This window comes from Schistocerca cancellata, chromosome 4, assembly GCF_023864275.1.
Source record: "Schistocerca cancellata isolate TAMUIC-IGC-003103 chromosome 4, iqSchCanc2.1, whole genome shotgun sequence".
NCBI classification, from domain to species: domain Eukaryota; kingdom Metazoa; phylum Arthropoda; class Insecta; order Orthoptera; family Acrididae; genus Schistocerca; species Schistocerca cancellata.
In genome coordinates this window covers 47,536,225-47,561,807 of record NC_064629.1, presented here as the reverse complement: position 1 = coordinate 47,561,807, position 25,583 = coordinate 47,536,225, and the positions used below count along the sequence as shown (strand labels likewise).

At 37.7% G+C, this 25,583-nt stretch overlaps 1 protein-coding gene across 3 annotated transcripts in view; it reads left to right on the top strand.

The window, feature by feature from the left end:
• Positions 1 to 11,307: 11,307 nt before the first annotated feature.
• Positions 11,308 to 25,583, top strand: part of LOC126184653 (R3H domain-containing protein 4-like) — a 104,762-nt gene continuing 90,486 nt past the window's right edge. For 2 of the 3 annotated variants that reach the window (XM_049927133.1, XM_049927134.1), the window contains exon 1: positions 11,308 to 11,486. In XM_049927133.1, coding sequence (XP_049783090.1) covers positions 11,419 to 11,486 — 68 coding nt within the window. In that variant the 5' untranslated portion in view covers positions 11,308 to 11,418. The remainder of the gene's footprint in view (positions 11,487 to 25,583) is intronic. The other variant, XM_049927132.1, reaches the window with a different exon arrangement.

Genomic DNA, 25,583 nt, shown 5'->3' with positions numbered 1-25,583 from the left:
ACCAATGTTGCATCCTGCCTACTTGTCAAATATGGGGTGCCTAGGAAACCTGCTTTCTCAGATCGCTCAAATCGTACTAAAGAGTTTATTACACAATGAATCAATGACAATACTTAGCTCTGATAATATATGCAAATAAGGAATCTCTTCAGTATATACAATTCCTATTACAAGTGTAGTAACACAGCTGATGCTTCCCGCAGGTCGCTTCTCATAGAACTCACACAACTGGCCACGACCAGTCGGGTGCAGCACTTACGTTCTCTTTGCGTAGAGGGCACTGCCATCACGTTGTCACCAAAAGAGGGATCAGTCCCCATACAATTGGCTCACGTCTTCTCCACAGCCCTCACTGCTCTAATGTTCCTGACTGGCGTGCCAGCGCTTGACTTTACGCTGGAACATATAACACGAATCTATAACTTTAAAAACTAGCAATGCGGATTGGCCCTTCCCCTTAAATGAACAAGTGCTCAATATTCTAGGTCACGTTCTTTCCATCAGTATCTAATCACAGAAATAATGCGAGAATGTGCTGCGATGCTCAATGCGTCAATGGCCACTCATTCAACTTGTGTGAACTGCAAGGCTGATAGGGCTATGGCCAGAGCTGTGTATACTACCTATTTTGCTCTCCTACTCCATGACAGGGTCCCCAGCCGGCTGTTGTCGTCATGCTATCATATCGATCAGGTGTGATGTTGGTGCAACTACAGCAGCGCGCATAAACGACACAATTCCGCGAAATTACCTGGAGTTCTAGAAAAGGTATACAGCTCCTCCGCAATTACTCCGTATCGCCCAGTACAGAGTACTGCATCCTTATCGGATGGACACTGAAAGGCAAGTGTGTCATCTCTACCAAAATCTAGTGTGGCGTGCTGCTCCGCTGCTGTGGCTGTAAAATCATAACATTTCAACAAATTTTTCACCAATGAGCGCTACTCGTGATCGACTGTGAGTGCGGGAGAAGCTCTGCTGACATTACATCGATCTGGCTAATAGCAGTCGCCTGTGGGAGTCGCCGCACATCCGAAAAACTTTCCAGATGCTTCCTTGGCGCCAGCGTCTGAATGGACACATTCTGCTCCTCTGTCCCATGCTCAAAAACTGTGGAGTGGGGGATTCACAGAGGTAATTACTTGCAAACAATGTCGCCAGCGACGCTTTTGCGAGCCCAGGGACACATGACAGAATGTGTACTCCAACGAACATCTGATTTATTACAAATCATCTCAGGAAAGCAAGATTTATATCTTAAGCACCAAAGAGAGGCAGAACACAAAACCACATTGAACCTGGAGAAAATGAAGATTAAATGTCTTTCCAGACAAGAAAAAATTCTGATTCAGCATCAGAAAATAGCGTGCCTCGAAGTTTTGATGGTAGTATAAATGTTTATGAGGGAAACAATTAACCTGCTAAAACTGCTAAAGATTTAGAAGTAGAAGCCTTGATTTTTGGGCTGATACGGTTCTTGGCTCCATCGAAACAGATGGTGAATGAACTTTATGTTAGATACATAGTAACTGTGAACGATGATAATTATTTCCGTAAGTTAATGAGAAAAAATGCCAAATGTGAAAGAACGTTTTTTTTTTCATTGATAGAGAGTGGAGCTTCAAAAATAAATATGTAGTGCAAGTGTTATGAGCTTCGAAATCTGCATTTTTTCTGTACACCACATTTGTGTTTGCTATAAATAAAATAAGATTATGTTCACGAAAAAAATTTCTCAAAAATTTTTTAATGTCATAAATTTTAAACGTCATAAATAGAACAATACATTTGCAATTTGATGTTAAATATATTTTAGGAAGGAAACACACACATAATACTGGTTTAATATTCTACAGTTTTTATTATTTATTTCTCAAACTGGTTTTCGGCTGTCACGCTATCATCAGGTAACACATGATGGTAAAACACCCAAAAAACGGCTTGTGAAATAAATAATAAATATTATAGAACATTATTCCAGCGTTGTGTATGTTTCCATTCACAATGTATAAAATATTTTACCAAAAACCAACCGAACAGTCAATCAAAGCAATTAAATATATTTAATTACTTTTTAGAATCTCAGGGATGAAGTATCACTTGAGTCATATGGTTATTTTAAATGAGTGTCCCAAGTATACTCATTTGCTGGGTAACTTTTTAACAAACATGCATTAACCCTACATAGTGATGACTAGTGTACAGCAAGATTTATTACATGAAAGATAAGTGGAAATATCTCAGAGTATAAATTTTTTGTAAGAGCAATCGATACTTTTGAAGTAGCTGATGTATCCCCAGTCTACAGTTTGTAACTATTATATACAGTACAGTTTCGTTACACAAAAACATATGCACTGACAAAACATGAAAGAGAGGTGACTGCCATTTTGATATAAAATGTCTTAAATTATCTGGAAAAGATCGCATAAATGATGCATGAATTTTGTACAACAAACTATCATACAGACTAGAAAGTATATACAAGACAAGAACGGCAAGATGGCGGAGCGTATAGAAATTGTAGTTAATCGCTCTGCAAACCAAGATTACTTAGCGTCACTAAAGTGCATGTTATCAATAAAATCGTGTCAAGTGGCGTCAGAATGTCCTCAGTTATGCAGAAATGGTATCATTCACATTGATTCGCGAAAATAGACCAACAAGTTATCTCGTGCGCGTGTGGTACGAAGTGCAACGGTCGTTAAGCCGCGATTGAAATGTGAAGTGTGCACCATGAACTTAAAGTGCTAGAAAAATTGTAAGACGATAAAATACTTATGTAGACCACCACATCAAGGTCGAAGAAATATCCAGATTTACAGTGACCCAAAACATACAAAATCTAAATCTATTTCAGAAGCATTCAAACTTTCTTCAGGAAATAGAATCCTAAATTTAGATTTAGTCGACGAACCTAATACTGTTGAGGCTTGCGAATCAGGTAAAATGCATCAAACGGGATGCTTTAGGCAACGGCTAGGTCACAGTACATTAGCAGAACCCGACTGTCGTAAAGGGAAGGTAAACAAACCATTTAACAACAACACTCAAAAGAAAAAAAATAATACTAATACAGCTCTGCTTGCTGACAGCCAGGGCAGAGGAATTACAGGCATGCTTAGATACCAGCAAAACATAAATACTCGTATTACGGTGCCAGCATTGTGAAACCTGGGGCTGGATGGCAGAGGATTCTGAAGAACTACAACAACAAAAACAGTGTATTACAAATTCAGTGTCTCGTGATTCTAGGTGGCGCCAATGATGTGTACAAAAACGAACTCAAAATTGCAACCACAGTTATAAGACACACTGAGTAAAATAGACGATCAAAACGGGATTGTGATAGGCATACCACATGGGCACGACCTTATGACATCTCCTCTTATAAACAAAGAGATTCAAAAGGCCAACATGACTTACAGATAGATTTACCAGTCCAATACAAATGCTTCTTTCCTCAGCATAGATGACCTGGAAAGAAAACACTTTACAGCATATGGCATGCATCTGAATAAATGAGGCAAATAATTACTTAGTCAGAGAATTAAAGTGTTCCTGGAAAGTATTCATCATAGAAATGAGAACTGTGACACCATTCCACTGCCACCAGGAAAAGAGGCATGCAAACATCATACACAACCAAGGCCATCATAGATCTGCACCATCCTTCTTTACCAGCTGATCCAGAGGACAAGGAAGCTGTCACTGTATATCCATCTGCACTCACAACAACAATAGGAATAGAACACACTGAAGCACCACCAGCAGAAGAAGAGGAAACAACTGCAAGTCGATCTGCACTCACAGCAACAACAACAGTAGAAGACACAGAAACACCACCAACACAAGAAGAGGAAACAACTGCAAGTGAAATGTGTAGTGTAACAAGCAGGCGAAAAATAGTGTCACCATCCCATCTGAAGGATTTTTTAATGTCAGGCCCAAAGAGGAGGAAACCACCACATTAAGTAGAACTAAATGTTAAGCAGTATTTCATCAAAATATACAATCCATAAAGAATAAAGTTCAGTAACTAGAATATGTATAATCGAACATTGGTGGTAGGAAGATGAAATTGTATATTTTGCATTATCATCATATGATATGGCCTGTTCCTATAATAGAAATGTGAAAAAAGTTGGTGTTGTGGTCTTCAGTCCTGAGACTGATTTGATGCAGCTCTCCATGCTACTCTATCCTGTGCAAGCTTCTTCATCTCCCAGTAACTACTGCAACATACATCCTTCTGAATCTGCTCATTGTATTCATCTCTTGGTCTCCCGCTACGATTTTTACTCTCCACGCTGCCATCCAATACTAAATTGGTGATCCCTAGGTGTCTCAGAACATGTCCTACCAACCGATCCCTTCTTCTAGTCAAGTTGTGCCACAAATTCCTCTTCTCCCCAATTCTATTCAGTACCTCCTCATTAGTTATGGTGATCTACCCATCTAATCTTCAGCATTCTTCTGTAGCACCACATTTCAAAAGCTTCTATTCTCTTCTTGTCCAAACTATTTATCGTCTATGTTTCACTTCCATACATGGCTACACTCCATACAAATACGTTCAGAAACGACTTCCTGACACTTTAAATCTATACTCGATGTTAACAAATTTCTCTTCTTCAGAAATGCTTTCTTTGGCATTGTCAGTCTAAATTTTATGTCCTCTCTACTTCGACCATCATCAGTTATTTTGCTACCCAAATAGCAAAACTCCTTTACTACTTTAAGTGTCTCATTTCCTAATCTAATTCCCTCAGCATCACCCGACTTAATTCGACTACATTCCATTATCCTCGTTTTGCTTTTGTTGATGTTCATCTTACATCCTCCTTTCAAGACACTATCCATTTCGTTCAGCTGCTCTTTCAAGTCCTTTGCTGTCTCTGACAGAATTACAATGTCATCGGCGAACCTCAAAGTTTTTATTTCTTCTCCATGGATTTTAATACCTACTCCGAATTTTTCTTTTGTTTCCTTCACTGCTTGCTCAATATAAAGATTGAATAACATCGGGGAGAGGCTACAACCCTGTCTCACTCCCTTCCCAACCACTGCTTCCCTTTCGTGTCCCTCGACTCTTATAACTGCCATCTGGTTTCTGTACAAATTGTAAATAGCCTTTCGCACCATGCATTTTACCCCTGCCACCTCCAGAATTTGAAAGAGAGTATTCCAGTCAACATTGTCAAAAGCTTTCTCTAAGTCTACAAATGCTAGAAACGTAGGTTTGCCTTTCCTTAATTTTTCTTCTAAGATAAGTCGTAAGGTCAGTATTGCCTCACATGTTCCAATATTTCTACGGAATCCAAACTGATCTTCCCCGAGGTTGGCTTCTACTAGTTTTTCCATTCGTCTGTAAAGAATTCGCGTTAGTATTTTGCAGCTGTGACTTATTAAACAGATAGTTCGGTAATTTTCACATCTGTCAACACCTGCTTTCTTTGGGATTGGAATTATTATATTCTTCTTGAAGTCTGATGGTATTTCACCTGTCTCATACATCTTGCTCACCAGATGGTAGAGTTTTGTCAGGACTGGCTCTCCCAAGGCCGTCAGTAGTTCTAATGGAATGTTGTCTACTCCCAGGGCCTTGTTTCGACTCACATCTTTCAGTGCTCTGTCAAACTCTTCACACAGTATCATATCTCCCATTTCATCTTCATCTACATCCTCTTCCTTTTCCATAATATTGTCCTCAAGTACATCGCCCTTATATAGACCCTCTATATACTCCTTCCACCTTTCTGCTTTCCCTTCTTTGCTTAGAACTGGGTTTCCATCTGAGCTCTTGATATTCATGCAAGTGGTTCTCCTTTCTCCAAAGGTCTCTTTAATTTTCCTGTAGGCAGTATCTATCTTACCCCTGGTGAGACAAGCCTCTACATCTTTACATTTGTCCTCTAGCCATCCCTGCTTAACCATTTTGCACTTCCTGTCGATACCATTTTTGAGAAGCTTGTATTCCTTTTTGCCTGCTTCATTTACTGCATTTTTATATTTTCTCCTTTCATAAATTAAGTTCAATATTTCTTCTGTTACTCAAGGATTTATAGCAGCCCTCGTCTTTTTACCTACTTGATCCTCTGCTGCCTTCACTACTCCATCCCTCAATGCTACCCATTCTTCTTCTACTGTATTTCTTTCCCCCATTCCTGTCAATTGTTCCCTTATGCTCTCTCTGAAACTCTGTACAACCTCTGGTTCTTTCAGTTTATCTAGGTCTCATCTCCTTAAATTCCCACCTTTTTGCAGTTTCTTCAGTTTTAATCTACAGTTCATAACCAATAAATTGTGGTCAGAGTCCACATCTGCCCCTGGAAATGTCTTACAATTTAAAACCTGATACCTTTTAGTATCTCCAGGGTTCTTCCATGTATACAACCTTCTTTTATGATTCTTGAACCAAGTGTTAGCTATGATTAAGTTGTGCTCTGTGCAAAATTCTACCAGGCGGCTTCCTCTTTCATTTCTTCCCCCCCCCCCCCCCCCAACCCATATTCACCTACTACGTTTCCTTCTCTCCCTTTTCCTACTACCGAACTCCAGTCACCCATGACTATTCAATTTTCGTCTCCCTTCACTATCTGAATAATTTCTTTGATTTCATCATACATTTCTTCAATTTCTTCGTCATCTGCAGAGCTAGTTGGCATATAAACTTGTACTACTGTGGTAGGCGTGGGCTTCGTGTCTATCTTGGCCACAATAATGCGTTCACTATGCTGTTTGTAGTAGCTTCCCCACACTCCTATTTTTTTATTCATTGTTAAACCTACTCCTGCATTACCCCTATTTGGTTTTGTATTTATAATCCTGTATTCGCCTGACCAAAAGTCTTGTTCCTCCTGCCACCGAACTTCACTAATTCCCACTATATCTAACTTTAACCTATCCATTTCCCTTTTTAAATTTTCTAACCTACCTGCCCGATTAAGGGATCTGACATTCCACGCTCCGATCCGCAGAACGTCAGTTTTCTTTCGCCTGATAACGACGTCCTCCTGAGTAGTCCCCGCCCAGAGATCCGAATGGGGGACTATTTCACCTCCATAATATGTTATCCAAGAGGACGCCATCATCATTTAACCATACAGTAAAGCTGAATGCCCTCTGGAAAAATTACGGCCATAGTTTCCTCTAGCTTTCAGCCATTCACAGTACCTGCATAGCAAGGCCGTTTTGATTAGTGTTACAAGGCCAGATCAGTCAATCATCCACACTGTTGCCCCTGCAACTACTGAAAAGGCTGCTGGCCCTCTTCAGGAACCACACGTTTGTCTGGCCTCTCAACAGATACCTCTCCGTTGTGGTTGCTCCTGCGGTACGGCTATCTGTATCGCTGAGGCATGCAAGCCTCGCCACCAACGGCAAGGTCCATGGTTCATGGGGGGGGGGGGGGGGGGGGGGGGTGAAAAAAGTATTACATTTAAAATCAGAAAAGACCTTGTAGCAGTGATTGAAGGCAAACATTCTGAATTATCAGCAGTTGAAATATCAAAAAAGATCATGCCAAAAAAAAAATTAATTGTATTTTGTTTGTATAGATCCCCTAATGGTAATACAGGCATTGTTTTCTCAAAACTCAATCAGACCTTGGATGAGGCATAGCTAGTCCCAAAATTAACATTCTCATATGTGCGGACTTAAATATCAACACATGGAATCAGATGATATTAGTAGTACATACTTGAATATCCTCTGCAGCTATGTGAACTGTCCAGCTAGAGTGACTAAACAATCTTCCTCAATAACAGACAATGTGGCAACAGGCATAGAAAGAAAGCACTGCAGGTTACTACCAGATCTAGGCCTATCAGATCATCTCTGTCAGATATTAAAAACAAATATTTATATAGAAAAGTCTGCCAAACTGAATGCATACAAAAGTGTCTTCTCAGAACCAAACCTATGTCTGCTCTCATACCAGCTACAACATGAAAAATAGAAGTGTCTGCAGAAACAAATGTAAACAAAATGTTTAATAAGTTCATGACAATATTTAAACTAAAACTTGAGGAAGCATTCTCCAAAACATTGCATTCCATTGGAGCATAAAAGAAAACATATATGGTTGACCGGAAGTACCAAAAAATCGTCTGAAACTCTAAGGTATCTTACATCCATTGAAAATAACCAGACTGACCCAGCCTCTTCAGAATTTTACAATAATTACAAGAGAAATTATAGAAAGGTAGTGGTAATTACAAAAAAAAAAAACTTGCAAACAGTAAAACATTAATGAAGGCAAATGACAAAAGCAAAGAAATCTAGAACATAATCAAACAGGAGACAGCAAATGTTGGACCAACACACCTGGAAACACAGATTAAAAACAAAGATGTGCAAATCAGCAACCCAAAGGAGCTAGCAAAGTTCGTGAATGAATACTTCAGCGGCATCGCTAAGAAACTGCAAGAGAAATTTTCTGACATATGTGTTCTACACCACCAGGACCAGCTACCACACTCAGTGGCACTCCTTCCACCAACAGAGAAAGAGGTGGCACTGGTAATACACCAATTAAACAATAAAACATCCACAGCGTTAGATGAGAGCCCAGTCAGCGGCCTTAAGAAATGTATAAACAACACAAAAAACCTTAAAAACAATAACTAATGTATCTTTCAGATCCGTCCGCTTCCCTGAATACCTGAAAAAAAAATACCAATAATCAGAAATGGTAATCCAGAAAACAATTTCTTTATTATCTCACATCTCCAAAACAACAGAAACCATGATGAAAAATTGACTAATGAAGTATGTATATAAATACAACCTCTTATGCAACGAACAATTCGGTTTCAAGCTCACAAGAAGTACACAGCCAGCTATAGCACAGTTTACTACAGTTGTATTTGAAGCATCAGACAAGAGCAAGAATGCAAAGGGCATTTTTTTGGATCTATCAAAGGCATTCCACACAGCTGAGCACAGAATTTTACATCAAATATTAGGAATAAGGAGTATGGCACAGAATTGGTTTAAGTCATATTTGGAAACCCATGTGCAAAGAGTTGAAGTCTTACATATTTCGGAAAGACTAGTGGTAAATCACTTATCAGATCCTAAATATATTAATATAGGTGTTGCCCAGAGAAGTGTATTGCGCCCAATGCTCTATAAAGCTATATAAATGATTTTCCGCAGAGTGTCAGATATGGAGGAAAGATGCTATTTGCTGATGACAGCACTGTGGTGATTACAGACAAAAATTTAACTCAGTTTGCAGAAAAAGCCAATGAAGCTCTCAGAGACGTTCATAACTCGTCATTAAGGATAGAGTAACTTTAAATTTGAGAAAGACAAACGGTATAAACTTCCGTGAAAATTTTGGCAAAGAAGCTATCCTCGGCATCTTATGCCCTGCGAATCCGTGCACCTGTGTGCAGCACTTCACGCTTCAAAGTAGCCTAGTTTGGATATATTAATTCAGTCCTCAATTATGGGATAATACTTAGGGTAATAAGTGCTGGAACATACAGACTGATTTCAAGATATACAAAAGAGCTGTATGAATAGTAACAAATATCTACAGCTCATGGTCTCACTGTAGCATTCTTGCTTCCTGAGCACGAGGTTCCAGGTTCGGTTCCCAACGGGGTCAGAGATTTTCACCTGCCTCGAGATGACTGGGTGTTGTTGTGTCGTCTTCATTATCATCATTCATCTCCATTACGGTTGGAGGAAGGCAATGGCAAACCACCTCAGCTAGGACCTTGCCTAGTACAGAGGTGTGTGTCTCCTGCATCATCCCCTATGCTCTGTCAAGGAGTATGGGACTTCATGATCATCAATAGTAACTGTAATGGGCAATAGTAGCTTAATGGGGCACACTGTAAACATTTATTCAAAAAGCTAGAAATTCTGACAGTTCCTTGAGAATACATCTATTAAAACATCATGTATATAAGAAAAAAATCTTAATCTTACACCACAAACAGTACAATACATGACCATGGAACCAAACTCAGACAGTGTTTACATCCAAACAGAAGAAACCTGTCAATAACTCAGTATAGTGTATTAACTATCGAATAAAATTGTAAAACAGACTGCCACAAGAAATAAAAGGTGCACATGATCCCCACACCTTTAGCTACTACACTGTAAATGAATATTTAAAAAAAATTATAGATTGTACCTTAATTTCATAAACATTGCACTATTTAAAAATTGTGTGATATGATTAGAAAAGTAGAACCAAGTGAACTACTGTAAGAGGAATGTTTACACTAGTAATTGAACAGTAATAATTGTACAAACATTTGACGTCATCCATAGAATGTATATTGTTCTATGGATAAACGAATCAATCAATCAGTCAAAATATAGAAAGAAATTAAGAATACCCTATGTATGTAGAATAATGAAAAACACAAACAATAAATTAGAGCGGAACTTTTTGTCAACAAGAATTTTTTCGTCTAATAATATAGGCTACATGTATAAACAAAATGAATACTTCTTGTCTGAATGTTTCTGTTGTTCATTTCCCCCAAGATTGCACTTCACATTCAACTGCACAACACACTACTGAAGCAAGGCTTGTAATGGAAGAAGAGGAGTCAGAGATCCATGCGAATGTCTCGCAGCATTGGATTTCCGGGATATGAATAAATAAATAAGGAAGTGATAAGATGAAATGCTGTACATATATACTTGTTAGAGAGCTAGGTGGCACAGTGGTTTGCACATTGGACTCGTCTTCCGGAGGACGACGGTTCAAACCTGCGTCAAGCGATCTCAGATTTATTTTTTCCGTGATTTCCCTAAATCGCTCCAAACGAATGCCGGGACGGTTGTTTTTGAAAGGGCACGGCCGATATCCTTCCCCATCCTTGACACAATCCGAGCTTGTACTTCGTCGCTAATGACCTCGATGTCGACGGGGCGTTAAAACCCAATCTTTCTTCCGTTTTATATACCTGTTGCGGTTTTGTGTGTAAATTGTAAACTACAGCATTGTAGTCATCTTGTACTGACGTTTGTAATATGCTTATATGTGTTTCTATAGCTTGTCGTGCCCAATACCAGTTTGTAGAATGATTAAAAAAAATAAATAAATAAAATATTACCACTACTTTTCCAACTGAAGCAATGGGCTCTCACACTTCTGGATTCAACTTTGTCTGCAGGTACCAAGATATTTATGGTCATGAACGAAGATTAAAAACTCTGAAAAATATAAACGCTTTTTATTCAACATCCGCTGTTCATGAACTAAGTACATGCATTTTTATTTCCCGAAAACTGAACAATATTAATTGTATGTGAAACGACATGAATCTTTGGTGTCAACTGCTCAATGACACCGATGTTGATAAACAGGTTGCAGTAACTTGGAGACTCTCCGTTCTGCTAGGAAAAGGAACGAGATATACGATTGGTGTGTAGTGGAAGGAAATGGGTGTAATTAAAAAGAACGATAGTAAAGTCAGCATAGTTTCACCAACATCGGATGATTCATTGCAGTAAGTTTAATGTTTATAAATTATTTTAAATGATAGTTTGTTGTTATAGAGGTAGAGATCGTCATAGAAGCCACTGGAGTTGTTTCGAAGTCGTAATGCAATATTTACCTTTTTTTTCTTCCAGGATCGTAGTAGAACTTGAGCGTTCAATCTGTTTTCATTCTCATTTAAATTTACATTGAAACAATTTCTTGGAGCTCAGTTGATTATTATCATACTCAGTGTCAACTGGAGGCCTCTCGGGCCAATACAAATATTGGTGCTCTTTTTTTTCCGTACTCTTATTTAAAAAAAAATCTTTGAAGTACCTACAAAGCTTTCGTTCGATACTATAAAAGATGACACAGTGGGTTCTTTTTCTTTAAAAGAAAAAGGTCGCGGTGTGTGTGTGTGTGTGTGTGTGTGTGTGTGTGTGTGTGTGTGTGTGTGTGTAGGGAACCTAATGTGAGTTTAAAATTTAACTTATTTCATGATAACTTAGTGAGTATATTTGAAAACTGTTTCCCTAAGAAAATAGTAAAACATGGTTGTAAGTAACCATTTAAAAAGCCAAGGCTTACTGAAGGGATAAAAAATCTTTTAAACAGAACAGGGAAAATTATCTTATAGCTGGAAGGAGTAATAATCCATAAACAGTCAAACATTTTAAAAACTACTGCATTGTATTAAGAAAAGTTAAAAATCCAGAAGTATGTGCTTTATGTCTGAGATTTGTGCCTCTTATAATAAAATTAAAACAGTTTGGAATATTGTTAAAAGGAAAATGACAACTGAGAGCACAGGAAGACCATATTTCTATCACACTCAATGAAAAGTTTATGAAAAGTCAGAAGTAGAAAATATTTTAATAACCGTTTCAAGAGTTGTAGAGAAAATGGGATCCAGCCCACCTCTCGTACTGAAATTAGGAAAAAAAATAAATTCACTCAAAACTGAAAGTTTGCATGGAATTCATGGCATTTCCAACAGAGTACTAAAAGCTTGTTCCCAACAGATAAGTAGTAGGCCTATTCTCAGCCACATATGTAGTAGCTCACTGCAGCTGACTGAAACAGGGCATTTTTCCAGATATACTGGAGTATGCCACTGTTAAAGCATTGCATAAAAACGGGGGCAGGTCTGATGCCAACACTGCCCAATCTCAGCTTTATCCAAAATTCTTGAGAAAGTGACGTATTCAAGAGTAGCTTCACGTATTTGTAAAAATAAAATACAAACAAAATGTTGGTTTTTCGGAAAGGCTTTTCAACAGAAAATGCTAGCTATACTTTCATTGATCAGGTATTAAATGCTCTGAATACCTGAACATATCCCACTGGGATATTTTGCAATCTCTCAAAGGCTTTTGACTTTACAAATCATGAAATTCCTCTGGAGAAGTTAAGTAATGTGGTATGAGTGGGATGGTGCACAAATGGTTTAATTTATATTTAACTGGAAGAATGCAGAAGGTTGAAATTAACAGTACAGATAGTCTGCAAAAATTGAGTCCTCTAACTGGGGAGGTAATTAGAATGGTGTCCCAAAGAGTTGTCCTGGGTTCCTTATTATTAAAACTTGGCACTCTATATTCATTAAGATGAAAAGCTAGTTATTTTTTCTGATGGTACAAGTATAGTAACCCCACTGAACAAACAAGAATTACCTGAGGAAATTGCAAACAATTTTTAAGTCATTCTCTGCAAATGAACTTTCACTAAATTTTGAGAAAACACAGTATATATAATTATGTACAGTAAAGAGTATAACACCATTCATAAATATAGATCTTGAACATTGTTGCTAAAGCAGAATATTCAAAATTTCTGGGTATTTACATTGATGAGAAATTGAATTTGAAGAAACACATTGCTGATCTGCTGGAACGGTTAGGTTCAGCTACTTACGTTATTAGGATTATTGCAGATATAGGTGATAAACATATCAATAAATTAGCCTATTATGTCTATTTTTGTTCACTGCTGTCATAAGATATCAAATTTTGTGGTAATTCCTCAATAAGTCAAAAATTATTCATTGCACAAGAGCGTGTAATCAGAATAACAGCTGGAGTCCACCCAAGATCACCTTGCAGACATTTATTTAAGGAACTCAGGATATTCCTAGTACCTTCACAATACATATACTCAGTTTTGAAATTAATAACCCATCCCAGTTCAAAAGTAATAGTGAAGTGCATAGCTACAACACTAGAAGAAAGCATGATCGTCAGAACTTTTCTGGGTTAAATCTGACTTTGGCACAGAAAGGTGTGAATTATGCTGCCACAAAAAAATCTTGGGTCATTTTCCAAACTTGTGTGTGTGTGTGTGTGTGTGTGTGTGTGTGTGTGTGTGTGTGTTTGTACATACTGACATGCTGCACATCACTACGAAAAGTAGTATTCATGATCTACGGAACAAGTATTAATGTAATGTAAACAGAAACGAAATTTATCACAGTGCAGTAGTGAGAAGTTGCAATCATTTTATGTATTTATTCAGTCATTTGTCCTTTGACCATTTGATGTGGTGGTATTGTACATGTCACACATAAGAGAAATAATATAAGCACATATGGAAAATTCTGAAAAACATCTATGGGCCAGTTCAGAGACAGGGGATCTGGATAAAGAGAGCAACAAAGGAATTGTACAAACAGGCAGAGACAATTACAGACAATATAAGAAAAAGAAGGGCAAAATTCTATGGGCACATTCATAGGATGAATGAAAATAGGCTGACCAAGAAGATTTTTAACATAGTGGTGACAAATAAGGTGAAAACTAACTGGCTAAAGGAAACCATGGAAGACCTCAAAAATCTAAACATCTCCACAGAAGAAATATCAAACAGAGGAAAATACAGAGAAAAAAATCAACAAACAGAAATTCGAAGAAACACCAAAAGAGAAGTAATCGGGAAAGAAGTGGTCAGAAGAGAGGAAGAAGAAACACAGTGAATTTATGAGACGTTTTTGGGAAGAGAAAAGAAAGAGACAGAAAAAAGTGCCATGAATTTGAAATGTACCAATCTATGTACCATATTGTCATTGTGAATATTGTGTTTTAACATTCTCCTTAATGGGGAATTAACGATGATGATAATAATAATAATAAAAGCACATATGGCATTGTCAAAGGAACCATCACAGCATTCGCCTTAGCAGTTTGGGAGAACTATGGAGAACCAAGTCAGGCTGGCTGAACAGGACACAAACTTCTCTCCTGCCAAATGCGAGTCCAGTGTGTTAACACTGGAAAGGAAACCACATTTACCTAGTATACAATGAGCTAACATCATGCACAGGAAGTACAATCAGTGAAATAACTAAAACTTGAAACTTTGCTGTATTACACTTCTGAAAAACTGTAAGCAAAAGAATACACAATAGAACAACTGCCAATATGATGTCCATCAAAACTAGTCTTACAACAGCTTCCCTTCCATGAAGAGCTGTATTGCAGTGAATCTGAGACAGGAAATCAGCAACAGAAACATTGTTTTTCAAACACATGTAGAGCATAGATGGTACGTCTATTAACAGATTAAAAAGTACCTGACAATGAGGACCTAGTATTTTTGTAAGCCAATGTGTTCACTGTAGAAACACTTATCAAAATAAATGTTTTTAACTCTGCTGTAAGTGTTGTCCTTCTCCAGCCACTTTACGTGCATTCGCCGTGTGTTATAAAGAATGACACAAAAGTGGTTTACATGTCTTTGGGTGTGAGTTGCTTTTGCTCACTCTACATGGAGGAACTTACTGTTGCCAGTGCTAAAACTATGGTAATCATTAGTTTGTAGGACTCCAAGATTAGCTCAAGTCTTGAACACACTTTTGTATATGTATACATAAGATACTTAAAGTCCACATAGTTTTTTATAAAGGGACTTGCAGTGAGCCCTAGTAGATCTGCATGACAAGATTGAAGTAGGCCTAACCATTTTCCATTGTGTTAAAATTTCATTAATTGACTATTAGTTTCACCCCAAAAAACGATTCCATAAGCTACAAGGGACTGCAGGTAACCAAAGTAAGCCATTCTAGCACCTTCTGAGGAGCATACTTTAGAAATGATTTTTCATGTGGTGTTTGAGTCATTTTTATTTCCTTCCATTCACTTTGACTTCTTTTTTCTAAACTTCATTGTCATGTGAGTAACCTCTGTGACACACGCTACTTTTTCCGGACTTTAGCCTGCAAATTTTCTAGATCTAAGTGTTCTCATTGTATGTGCTTACAAAAGACCTCACAAAGAAATGATTGGAGTGTGCTATGCTGATACCAGGATTCTGCTAATCACTGAATATTTCTGTATAGGCTTCAGTTTTCTCATTTTGAGAGCTCTGAAAGATGATCTGCTTTAGTTGTAAAAATAATTCAACAGCCAAGTATTTTTTAATTTAAGACAACTGGTTTCAATGGAAATTTGCTGTATCTTAAGGCATTGAAACTCTTTGTTGTGAAACAGGTTCATTTTACACTTGACCTCATGCACAAGATGTCAAGTGTGTAAAACTCAGCACATTATAAAAGGTTTATCATTGCTGAAATATTTAATAACATAAAGCACCTTGTGCAAAAGGCCATGTCCACATACATGCTGCTCACAGATGCTTGTTAGATCATGCAAACACGGTACACAAAAGCACATCAAAAAATGATGCCTGAAATGTTGTCATTGCAGAGTGTAAACAGATCGAAAGGCATCAATATTTTATTATCCAAAGGCCTCTGCAAAATAGCATGAGCTACCATCTTTTAGCTGTTTCTCCAACAGCAACAACAACAACAACAACAACGCAATGAGGTTTTTCGTCACTGGTTGCAAAGAAATCCTACTCAACATATATACCAAACTCCTTTTCATACAGACTTAAACTGATAAAATTCTTGTAATGTTTATATTGGGCAGCAGATCCATCACTGAAGTATTGAATGTGCATGATTTCATATATTGTTATCCTCAAATATTTAATCAGCCTCATTAGAACGCATGGTGAAGGCAGTCACTGGTTACACGAACACTTACATCCTGTAGTTCTTTACTACCAAAGTAAAGTGCAAAGGGGTGTAATGAGTGTGGTTTTTCTCCCTGTGAAACTCTTGGACAGCATGTTGAATGACAAAAAAATAGTTCTCAGCAAAAGCCACCAAAATAATCACCATCCCGCAGTATTTTCTTTCAGGTAGATTAGATTAGATGTACTTTATGTTCCAGTTGACCCATAGTGAGGAGATCCTCTGGGCTGTGGAACATGTCAAAAGACAAAAATACACAATAAATATTAACAAAAGAACAGATATGCTAATGTACCTTCCACAGATCCCAAATGACATTGAAAATCATATTTACATTTAAGAGACTATAAACTTGTCACCAATATTTATTCTTTCTATAGGTTTTTTAATTATTAATCCTAATTTGATTAGAATTTTGTTAGGATGAGATGGTTTGGGTTTGGTTTCGTATTGTTTAGTTATTTATTATCAAAATGTAAAATCTCACAGTGCTGGTATATTAACTGCACTTTCTAAAAATGTTCAATACACTTAGGTGCATAAGATAACTCGTAAGCTGTTGTAACAATGCATCATCAATTAAGAAACATTTTACAGAACTTATTTGCAATGATGATCACATCACTGCACCAAATTTGTGCAGAAGTCAGATTGTGCACAATATTCACATTGTGTGGTATTATTAACGTATGCGCATCAGTTGGTGCTGCTAAGATAGTTCATCAGTGGGGTAGGAGTTAGACACCAATAAATCCTTTACTCTGTTCTCAAACTGAACTTTACTACTAGTTAAACTTTCTATGGGTGCTGGCATGTTACTGAAAATGTGTATTGCTGAATAGTGGACATATTTCTAAACCAAAGTAAGTGACCTTAAAACTTCGTGAAAGTTATTCTTACTTCAAAAGACTCTCACAGTTATAGCTTTCGGCCATAAAAGCCTTTGTCAACAACACACACGCACATGGGCGCGCGCGCGAACGAACGCAACTTGCACACACGACCCAGCATCTCGCTATATGGTGAGTAGCAACTTTCCTTCTCATGATATTGTTACATTCCATCCAGGATTTTCCATTGTTTCATTAGTCGTCCGCCCAGTATTGCTTCCATGAACTGAGCTGTTGGTCTGAAAAAAAGATGTATTTATAATGACAGTTTTCTTTAAGGAATAAAAACATATTGGGAAGCACTAGTTAGTATCCACAGTTCCTTAACAGCCCTTAGCAGGATTTTGTTAAGTTCGCACAACAAATAATTAATATTGCACATTTTTGGGCTCGGAAAACTTGCTTGGCTTGATGAGTTACCTCAGAAAATTCCTGTATGACATTATGGTATGAAAGTAAGATACTATGCCAACTTTTTTTTTTATATCACGTATGTCTGACAATATTTGCATAGGAAATAGAGATTCATTTACGTGCTTCAGCAGTTTTGTGGTCTGTTCCTCGCAGGTGCTCACACATGGACTTTGGTTTGTTTTTAAGTGAAATGGTGGCTTTTCAGACCACGTGTTTTTGCAACCAGTTCCTCACTCTTCTACAGCTGCATGCTGCAACTCTAATGTATCCCCCTCAGTATGAACCCACAGTGTGTGTTGTATAATTTATTCTGGATCATATTATTTGAAAACATCTACCAAATAAGCTTCGAGCTCAGGTTTTCCGGGACATTATTTATTGATTCCAAGCAGCACACAGTTTTCTTGAATAATTTCTTGTAGTTATCATTCTTGATAGGTGTTGCAGCCAATGTCAGTTCGATAGTGTGATGTATTACATGTACTCAAACTGAGCCTGTACCAGCTACATGATCTGTAAAACGCTACTTCAGCCTGGGTTCACAAAATTTTGAGAAGCTCAATTCATTGACATTTTGTTTACTATATGCTGTAAACATTTATTTCAAGTTACAAAGTAGGAGCTGTTTCTGCTTATGAACTTTGTCAGCATTCAACCTTACTGCTATGTAATAACTTTTCCCTGGGCACAGCCGAGAAAATTTATCACCTTCAAAGAACCTGAGGACTTTTGTGTCTGATCTTACATGTAAGCCTTTTCCCCCTCTTAATTTTTGGGTACTGCCAAGATGCAAGCCTCCATCTTTAGTTCCTCTACCTGCTTCACCATTCTCACAGAATCACTAAATTGTTTTTCTGTGTGTTCTGTACTCCAGCTGCTTGGAGCCAGGGTTAAAATTTGACTTGAATGATGCACTTAATTTTTAGTTCATTAATTAAAATGTCCATATCCTTAAATTTCTGGCAGTGCTTCACTATTCGTGTTTCCACAGCATCAGTGGAGCTCACACCAGCAGCTACTGCAACAGGCTTGGTGATGATACCTTGTACATCCTGAACTTTGTGCCTTATGTAACCCATTGAATCCCATTTGCCAATTCGTTGAAGCCTTAAAGGCAAATCTCAGACACACACTCGTGAGGTGTTCACTGTGTAACAAGCTTTAGCTTATTCCATATAATCAGTATACATTAATTCTTCTTGCTCATCCAGATGCTGTAGTTGCTTATGAGCAGATTCTTGTCTACATCTTGGACAAAGCTTGTGGCCAGGCTCGAAAACTGTATAAGTCAACAATTTCAACATTTTATCATAAGAGACGCCAATTGATACAAACCCTTCTCAACTTTATATTTGTTTTTCCCAAATGGATTACAGCACATATTTTGCAGAAATTGAAACTCTGTCACCAGCAGGGTGTTATAGTATGAACAAATTTGGGCACCTTCTGTAGAGTCAAGTTCAGCTACAAGTTTTAAAAGCTCTTTGCCCAACAGTGATAGTTCATTCACTGGCTCAAGCTGACCACAGTAAAATGGTGAAGGCTTACTACAGTGCCATCTCATTAAAAAAAAAAAAAAAATAGGTGGGGGGGGGGGGGGGGGTTAGGAAGCATCAGACACTTCTTGGGTCATCATTTGTGTGGGAAACAAATTAGTTCAGCCACAAACTTTTCGAAGAGCAACACTAGCGTGGAACTGACAGTTCAAAGAAAATATGTATTCCTTCAACAGTCGGGTAAAAATGTTTTGGCGATGTTTTACCATTGTTTTCAAGAATTTAATAATGGTGTAAAAATGCAATAATTAATTTACAATAAAATTTTTTTTCTGTGTCTTAAGAGAAGTTGTATGAATTTTATTCAGGGATGAATTTTTAAAGTAGGCATGGATTTTCATTTATTTGTTGCTGCTTGCTTGCTCATAACTACACTTGTTTTTATTCAGATAAATGTAGGTTTCACTGGCTTTACTTTCTGTTTCACTGGTTTTACTTCCTGTTCACTCATTGTCACATTAGAACATGCACGCTGTGTATGAAAAGTAATCACTTCGAGCATTTATTTTCAACCATAATCACGCATGGGCCAAAAATTAAAATATATTAGCTACTGAAGCTTACAGAATTCTCTTACAGGATATAGCGAAATAAAAAGGATTAAAGACTGAGATTAAGAGTGAGATATGGGCCCCAAAGCTACCCACAGTTTGGCTACAAATGGCTCTGAGCACTATGGGACTCAACTGCTGAGGTCATTAGTCCCCTAGAACTTAGAACCAGTTAAACCTAACTAACCTAAGGACATCACAAACATCCATGCCCGAGGCAGGATTCGAACCTGCGACCGTAACGGTCTTGCGGTTCCAGACTGCAGCGCCCTTAACCGCACGGCCACTTCGGCCGGCAGTTTGGCTACCAAAACGTTTTAATGAAATTTGCGTGTGCATATATTTTGAGGAAGGACAGAGGCTATTATACACAAAGAACAAGATGACAGAATGGCTGTGTGTCATATTACTAACTCCTGGCCAAATCCGTCCATAAAATTGTTACGGCTGGTTAAAGATTGGCTCTCCAAGTCACACAATGAATTTGACGAATTTCAGCTGTCACCAGTTATATTTAAAAATCTGATCCTTAATATATTCTTATTTACCACAAAAGGTTTTTTTAAGTATTCAAAAGTGGAGGCTTGTAAGTTAAGATTACCTGTCATAGAAGTTATCCAAAGTTGGCACTATTGTTCATACATAAAGGTGTTGCGAACTTGGGGCCCCTACCTATGAGAGTCTGTAGAGATTGAACCGATGGAGATATTGAGCCAAAACTTTGTGTGTCCATCCTTGGACATTGTGGAACTTTTTGATAAAATTTCATGACATTTGGAAATGATCAAGTGGGGACTGCCGGTTCATTTGACAGAGACTGAATCGTATGTAACGACACATTCCGTGTCTGAGTAGCTTCAGCTTAGGTCTGTGGAACATCAGAGACTCAATAAAATTATTCAGTAACTAGTGTATATGCACAGACTGTTCATCTAGGTTTCTCTTCTATACTAATCTGCAAAAAATAACATTTGTGCAGAAATAAAATTTCAGCATTTGTATATTGCTGTAAAAACATTTATTTGGTGAGAGTAATGAGTTCTCTCTAAACATAACAACATTTCATTAGAAAATGAACCTATTTTAGATTGATGCAGGTACACTTCTTAGTTGATGGAGGGTTGGAGTAGAAATCCTTCTGCCATAGTTAAATGAGCCTGCTAACAATGGACTGTTGGTAACTGTTATGTATCAATTAGTCTCGACTGCAGAGGCAGATAGGAGGCTCCATATTGGCAATTACTGAAGTACACTCAAAGTTGAACATACTTAATCCTAAATATATAGATGACAAAAACTGGATGCAAATTTTAATGGCACAAACATCATATTAATTCTACACTACATAAAAAGTCCACATAAAAACTGGATAGTAAATACTTTGTGTTGTGCACATGCACACCCCAAACCTCTTGAAGAAAACAATTATGTAATTATAAATCCTTAAAACTGCATTGCAATAACTATTGATAACACAATAAAAAATAGGGGCTTTGGTATCAGTCCTGAATTTCATGTCAGGAATTAAAAAAAAAAGTCCACGTTGCACATACTCTTGCTTCGGCTCTAATACAACAAATTACTGGAATGAAGTAATACTACACTTAGACTACAATTAGACAAAAGAATGTAAGTACCCACATAATATGAAGTAGTCACATTTGGCACCTTAAAGAGCTGAAATTTGAAGATGCAGTCACCCCTGGGGTAATGTCTGTGCCATTGAATGCAAGCAATTCTTAAGTGTCGTTCCTTCCACTGTGGTCATAAGACTCGCTGGAAACAGACAATGAGCACACATACTATTGCAGACCCTCCGCCATTCCTCGCAATTCGAAGAAGATTGACTCTATTGTACACATCCCTTCGATACTCCTTGTCTGTTAACACATCCTATTTTAGGTGTCTGGATAAAAGCAGGATCGTTGAGAAACTGCATTTTTTCCCATTGCTTGGTAGGCCAGATACTGTGCTTCTTGCTAAAGCCTCTTGTTCTCATTCATTTAGGTCACAAGAGCCTTGGCAGTAGCAGCTTTACAATGTTTGTAGCTGCACAATTTTTAGTTGATGCCATTGGGTCACATTTAGTTTAGCAATCATTGTAGAAACAAAACTGATCTCGTTAAAGGTAGCAGTTGTTACTTCCTGCTGTGTTTATCAGTAAATTTTATTTTTGTTTTAGGATTGTGGTGAGCAGATTTCCTGTGAATCCTGTACACTACCATGACATGAAGTACTCACATGTTGCCACAGATTTGATTCATTTATTTATTTTTCTCAAGTTCCAAGAGATCGTGTGAGCCAAAACAACTCAGTCACGGATGGAGTCCCTACATACTACACAGAATGATGACAAAAAATTACGAAAATTGAAGATCTGTAACAGTATGTAAAGATGAATACCATATCAAAATGGCTCACATGCCACATCATTATTATGGTACGGGACAAAACCGACATCCGGTATTGGTAGGTTCAGCTGACCATTAGGAAGTGTAATCTAGGTGCAGATAATTTTCTTCTTGAGTGTTTATTAAGTGAATGCTACAGTTCCTTCTGATTATGTACATTATTAACCACAAATCTCATGTGGGGATACATGTACAGGGAGGGCAGTCAGAATTCCAAGGTGCTTGAACAACTGACCATCCTTTCCTGGGCTAATGACCGTTCATAATGCAGATTTGCCACAAAATATTACACTGTTGGAAATGATAGAGTGAAAGTAAGTAAAGTGTATAAGTTTCCACATTTCAGTCACAGTCACAGTGACAGTACAGATTTTTTTTTCCCTACAGGTGCAAGCAGTGAGCTTGTAGACAAGATCCTGAATGTGATTCATACATGTGATGCATCTCAGTAGGATGTCTGTAGGGTCTAAGACAGCACTGGTAAACTGAATCAGCATGTGCTTACTTTGTGCTTTTCACTTGAAATATTCAGTACATAAACCAAACTTATTAATCTTTTATGTGAAAATCAAATGTTGCATGATGATTGACTAGTCAAAAATCATCCCATCTGCTAATTTTTGGATAGGTGTGTTTACTAATTGAAGTGTTCACCAGACCTTCATGAGATTCTGATAGTCTTCACAAACTTGGGGAATCGTGCACGATGACCCCCTTTCTAATGAGGATTCATTACTTTGTTTCATTCCCTCACGGCAGTCTCTCCATAGATGGCATAGAGGTTTAGGGGCATCCACCACTTCTCTAGTTTTTTCCACCATTTGTCACTCAACCTTTTTTCCCCACACAAGAACAATGAAATTTCTTAGAAAAGCTACATTATTCAATGAATGTGTGGTAGCAGCAATTGAGAATTGTTCCATACCAGAACTGGAACCCAGATATCCTGTTTATCATAAGCAATCATTGTAACCATTAGGCTATCTGACTGCACCAAATGAGTGACAGACAGCAAAGTTGAATTTGGAAACAAAATGGAACAGTTTCTTCTTGAAAACTTTCTATTCTGTAGAAAGTATTTCTATTTTTGTAATTTGTAAAAGGCATAGATAGAAATTACTCACATGTATATTAAAAAAAGAGACTTGCAAATGCTCAGTGTGTAGCTGTATATATAAATAAATATGAACTGCAAATGAATGACTTGGTCTGTGTCTTTACAATTAATCATATAAATGATGGATGAAGCTAATGAAACTAACTACAGTTCTAGTTCTGACTCACTTTCATTGTTAAGTTAGTTTTATGTTCTATCGATCATCTGCATGATAAATCATCATGATGTGGAATCAGTCATTTTACATTCAAATAACAAATTAATTTGTAAATATGGTTACATGCTGATCATTTGAAAGGGTTTTTTTTAACTATGCAAATGTGGGTTAGTAATTCCTACCCACCACCTTTTACACGTTGGTCGTGGTGGTGGTGGTCTTCACCCCAAAGACTGGTTTGATGCAGCTCTCCATGCCACTCTATCCTGTGCAAGCCTTTTCATCTCTGAGTAACTACTGCAACCTACCTTCTTCTGAATCTGCTTAGTGTATTCATCTCTTGGTCTCCCTCTACCATTTTTACCCTCTCCGCTTCCCTCCAATACTAAATTGGTAATCCCTTGATGCCTCAGTATGTCTTCTACCAACTGATCCCTTCTTCTAATCAAGTTGTGCCACAAACTCCTCTTCTCCCCAATTCTATTCAATACCTCCTCATTAGTTATGTGATCTACCCATCTAATCTTCAGCATTCTTCTGTAGCACCACATTTTGATAGCTTCTATTCTCTTATTGCCTAATTTACCAGTGTCCATGTTTCACTTCCATACTTGTCTTCACTCCATAAAAATACTTTCAGAAAGGACTTGACGCTTAAATCTATACTCAATGTCAAAAAATTTCTTTTCTTCAGAAATGCTTTTCGTGCCATTGCCAGTCTACATTTTATGTCCTCCCTACTTTCACCATCATCAGTTATTTTGCTTCCCAAATAGCAAAACACATCTACTACTTTAAGTGTCTCATTTCCTAATCTAATTCCCTCAGCATCACCTGATGTAATTCGACTACATTCCATTATCCTTGTTTTGCTTCTGTTGATGTTCAACTTATATCTTCCTTTCAAGACACTGTCCATTCAGTTAAACTGCTCTTCCAGGTCCTTTGCTGGCTCTGACAGATTACAATGTTGTCAGCAAACCTCAAAGTTTTTATTTATTCTCCATGGATTTTAATACCTACTCTGAACTTTTCTTTTGTTTCCTTTATTGCTTGCTCAATATACAGATTGAATAACATCGGAGATAGGCTACAACCCTGTCTCACTCCCTTCCCAACCACTGCTTCCCTTTCATACTCCTTGACTCTTATAACTGCCATCTGCTTTCTGTACAAATTGTAAATAGCCTTTTGCTCCCTATGTTTTACCCCAGCCACCTTCAGAATCTGAAAGAGAGTATTCCGGTCAACATTGTCAAAAGCTTTCTCTAAGTCTACAAATGCTAGAAATGTAGGTTGGTCTATCCTTAAACTATCATCTAAGATAAGTCGTACGGTCAGTATTGTTTCGAGTGTTCATTTCTATGGAATCCAAACTGTTCTTTCCCAGGGCCGGCTTCTACCACTTTTTCCATTGGTCTGTAAAGAATATGTGGTAATATTTTGCAACCATGACTTACGAAACTGATAGTTCAGTAATTTTCACACCTGTCAACACCTGCTTTCTGTGGGATTGGAATTATTATATTCTTCTTGAAGTCTGAGGGTATTTCGCCTGTCTTGTACCAAATGGAAGAGTTTTGTCACAGTTGGCTCACCCAAGGTTATCAGTAGATCTAACGGAATGTTGTCTACTACTGGGGCCTTGTTTCGACTTAGGTCTTTCAGTGCTCTGTCAAATTCTTCACGCAGTGTCATATCTCCCATTTCATCTTCATCCACGTCCTCTTCTGTTTCCATAATAGTGCCCTCAAGTACATCGCCCTTGTATAGACCCTCTGTATACTCCTTCCACCTTTCTGCTTTCCCTTCTTTGCTTAGGACTGGTTTTCCATCTGAGCTCTTGATATTCATACAGGTGGTTCTCTTTTATCTAGAGATATCCTTAATTTTCCTGTAGGCAGTATCTATCTTACCCTAATGATATATGCTTCTACATCCTTACATTTATCCTATAGCCACCATCCCTGCATAGCCATTTTGCACTTCCTGTTGAC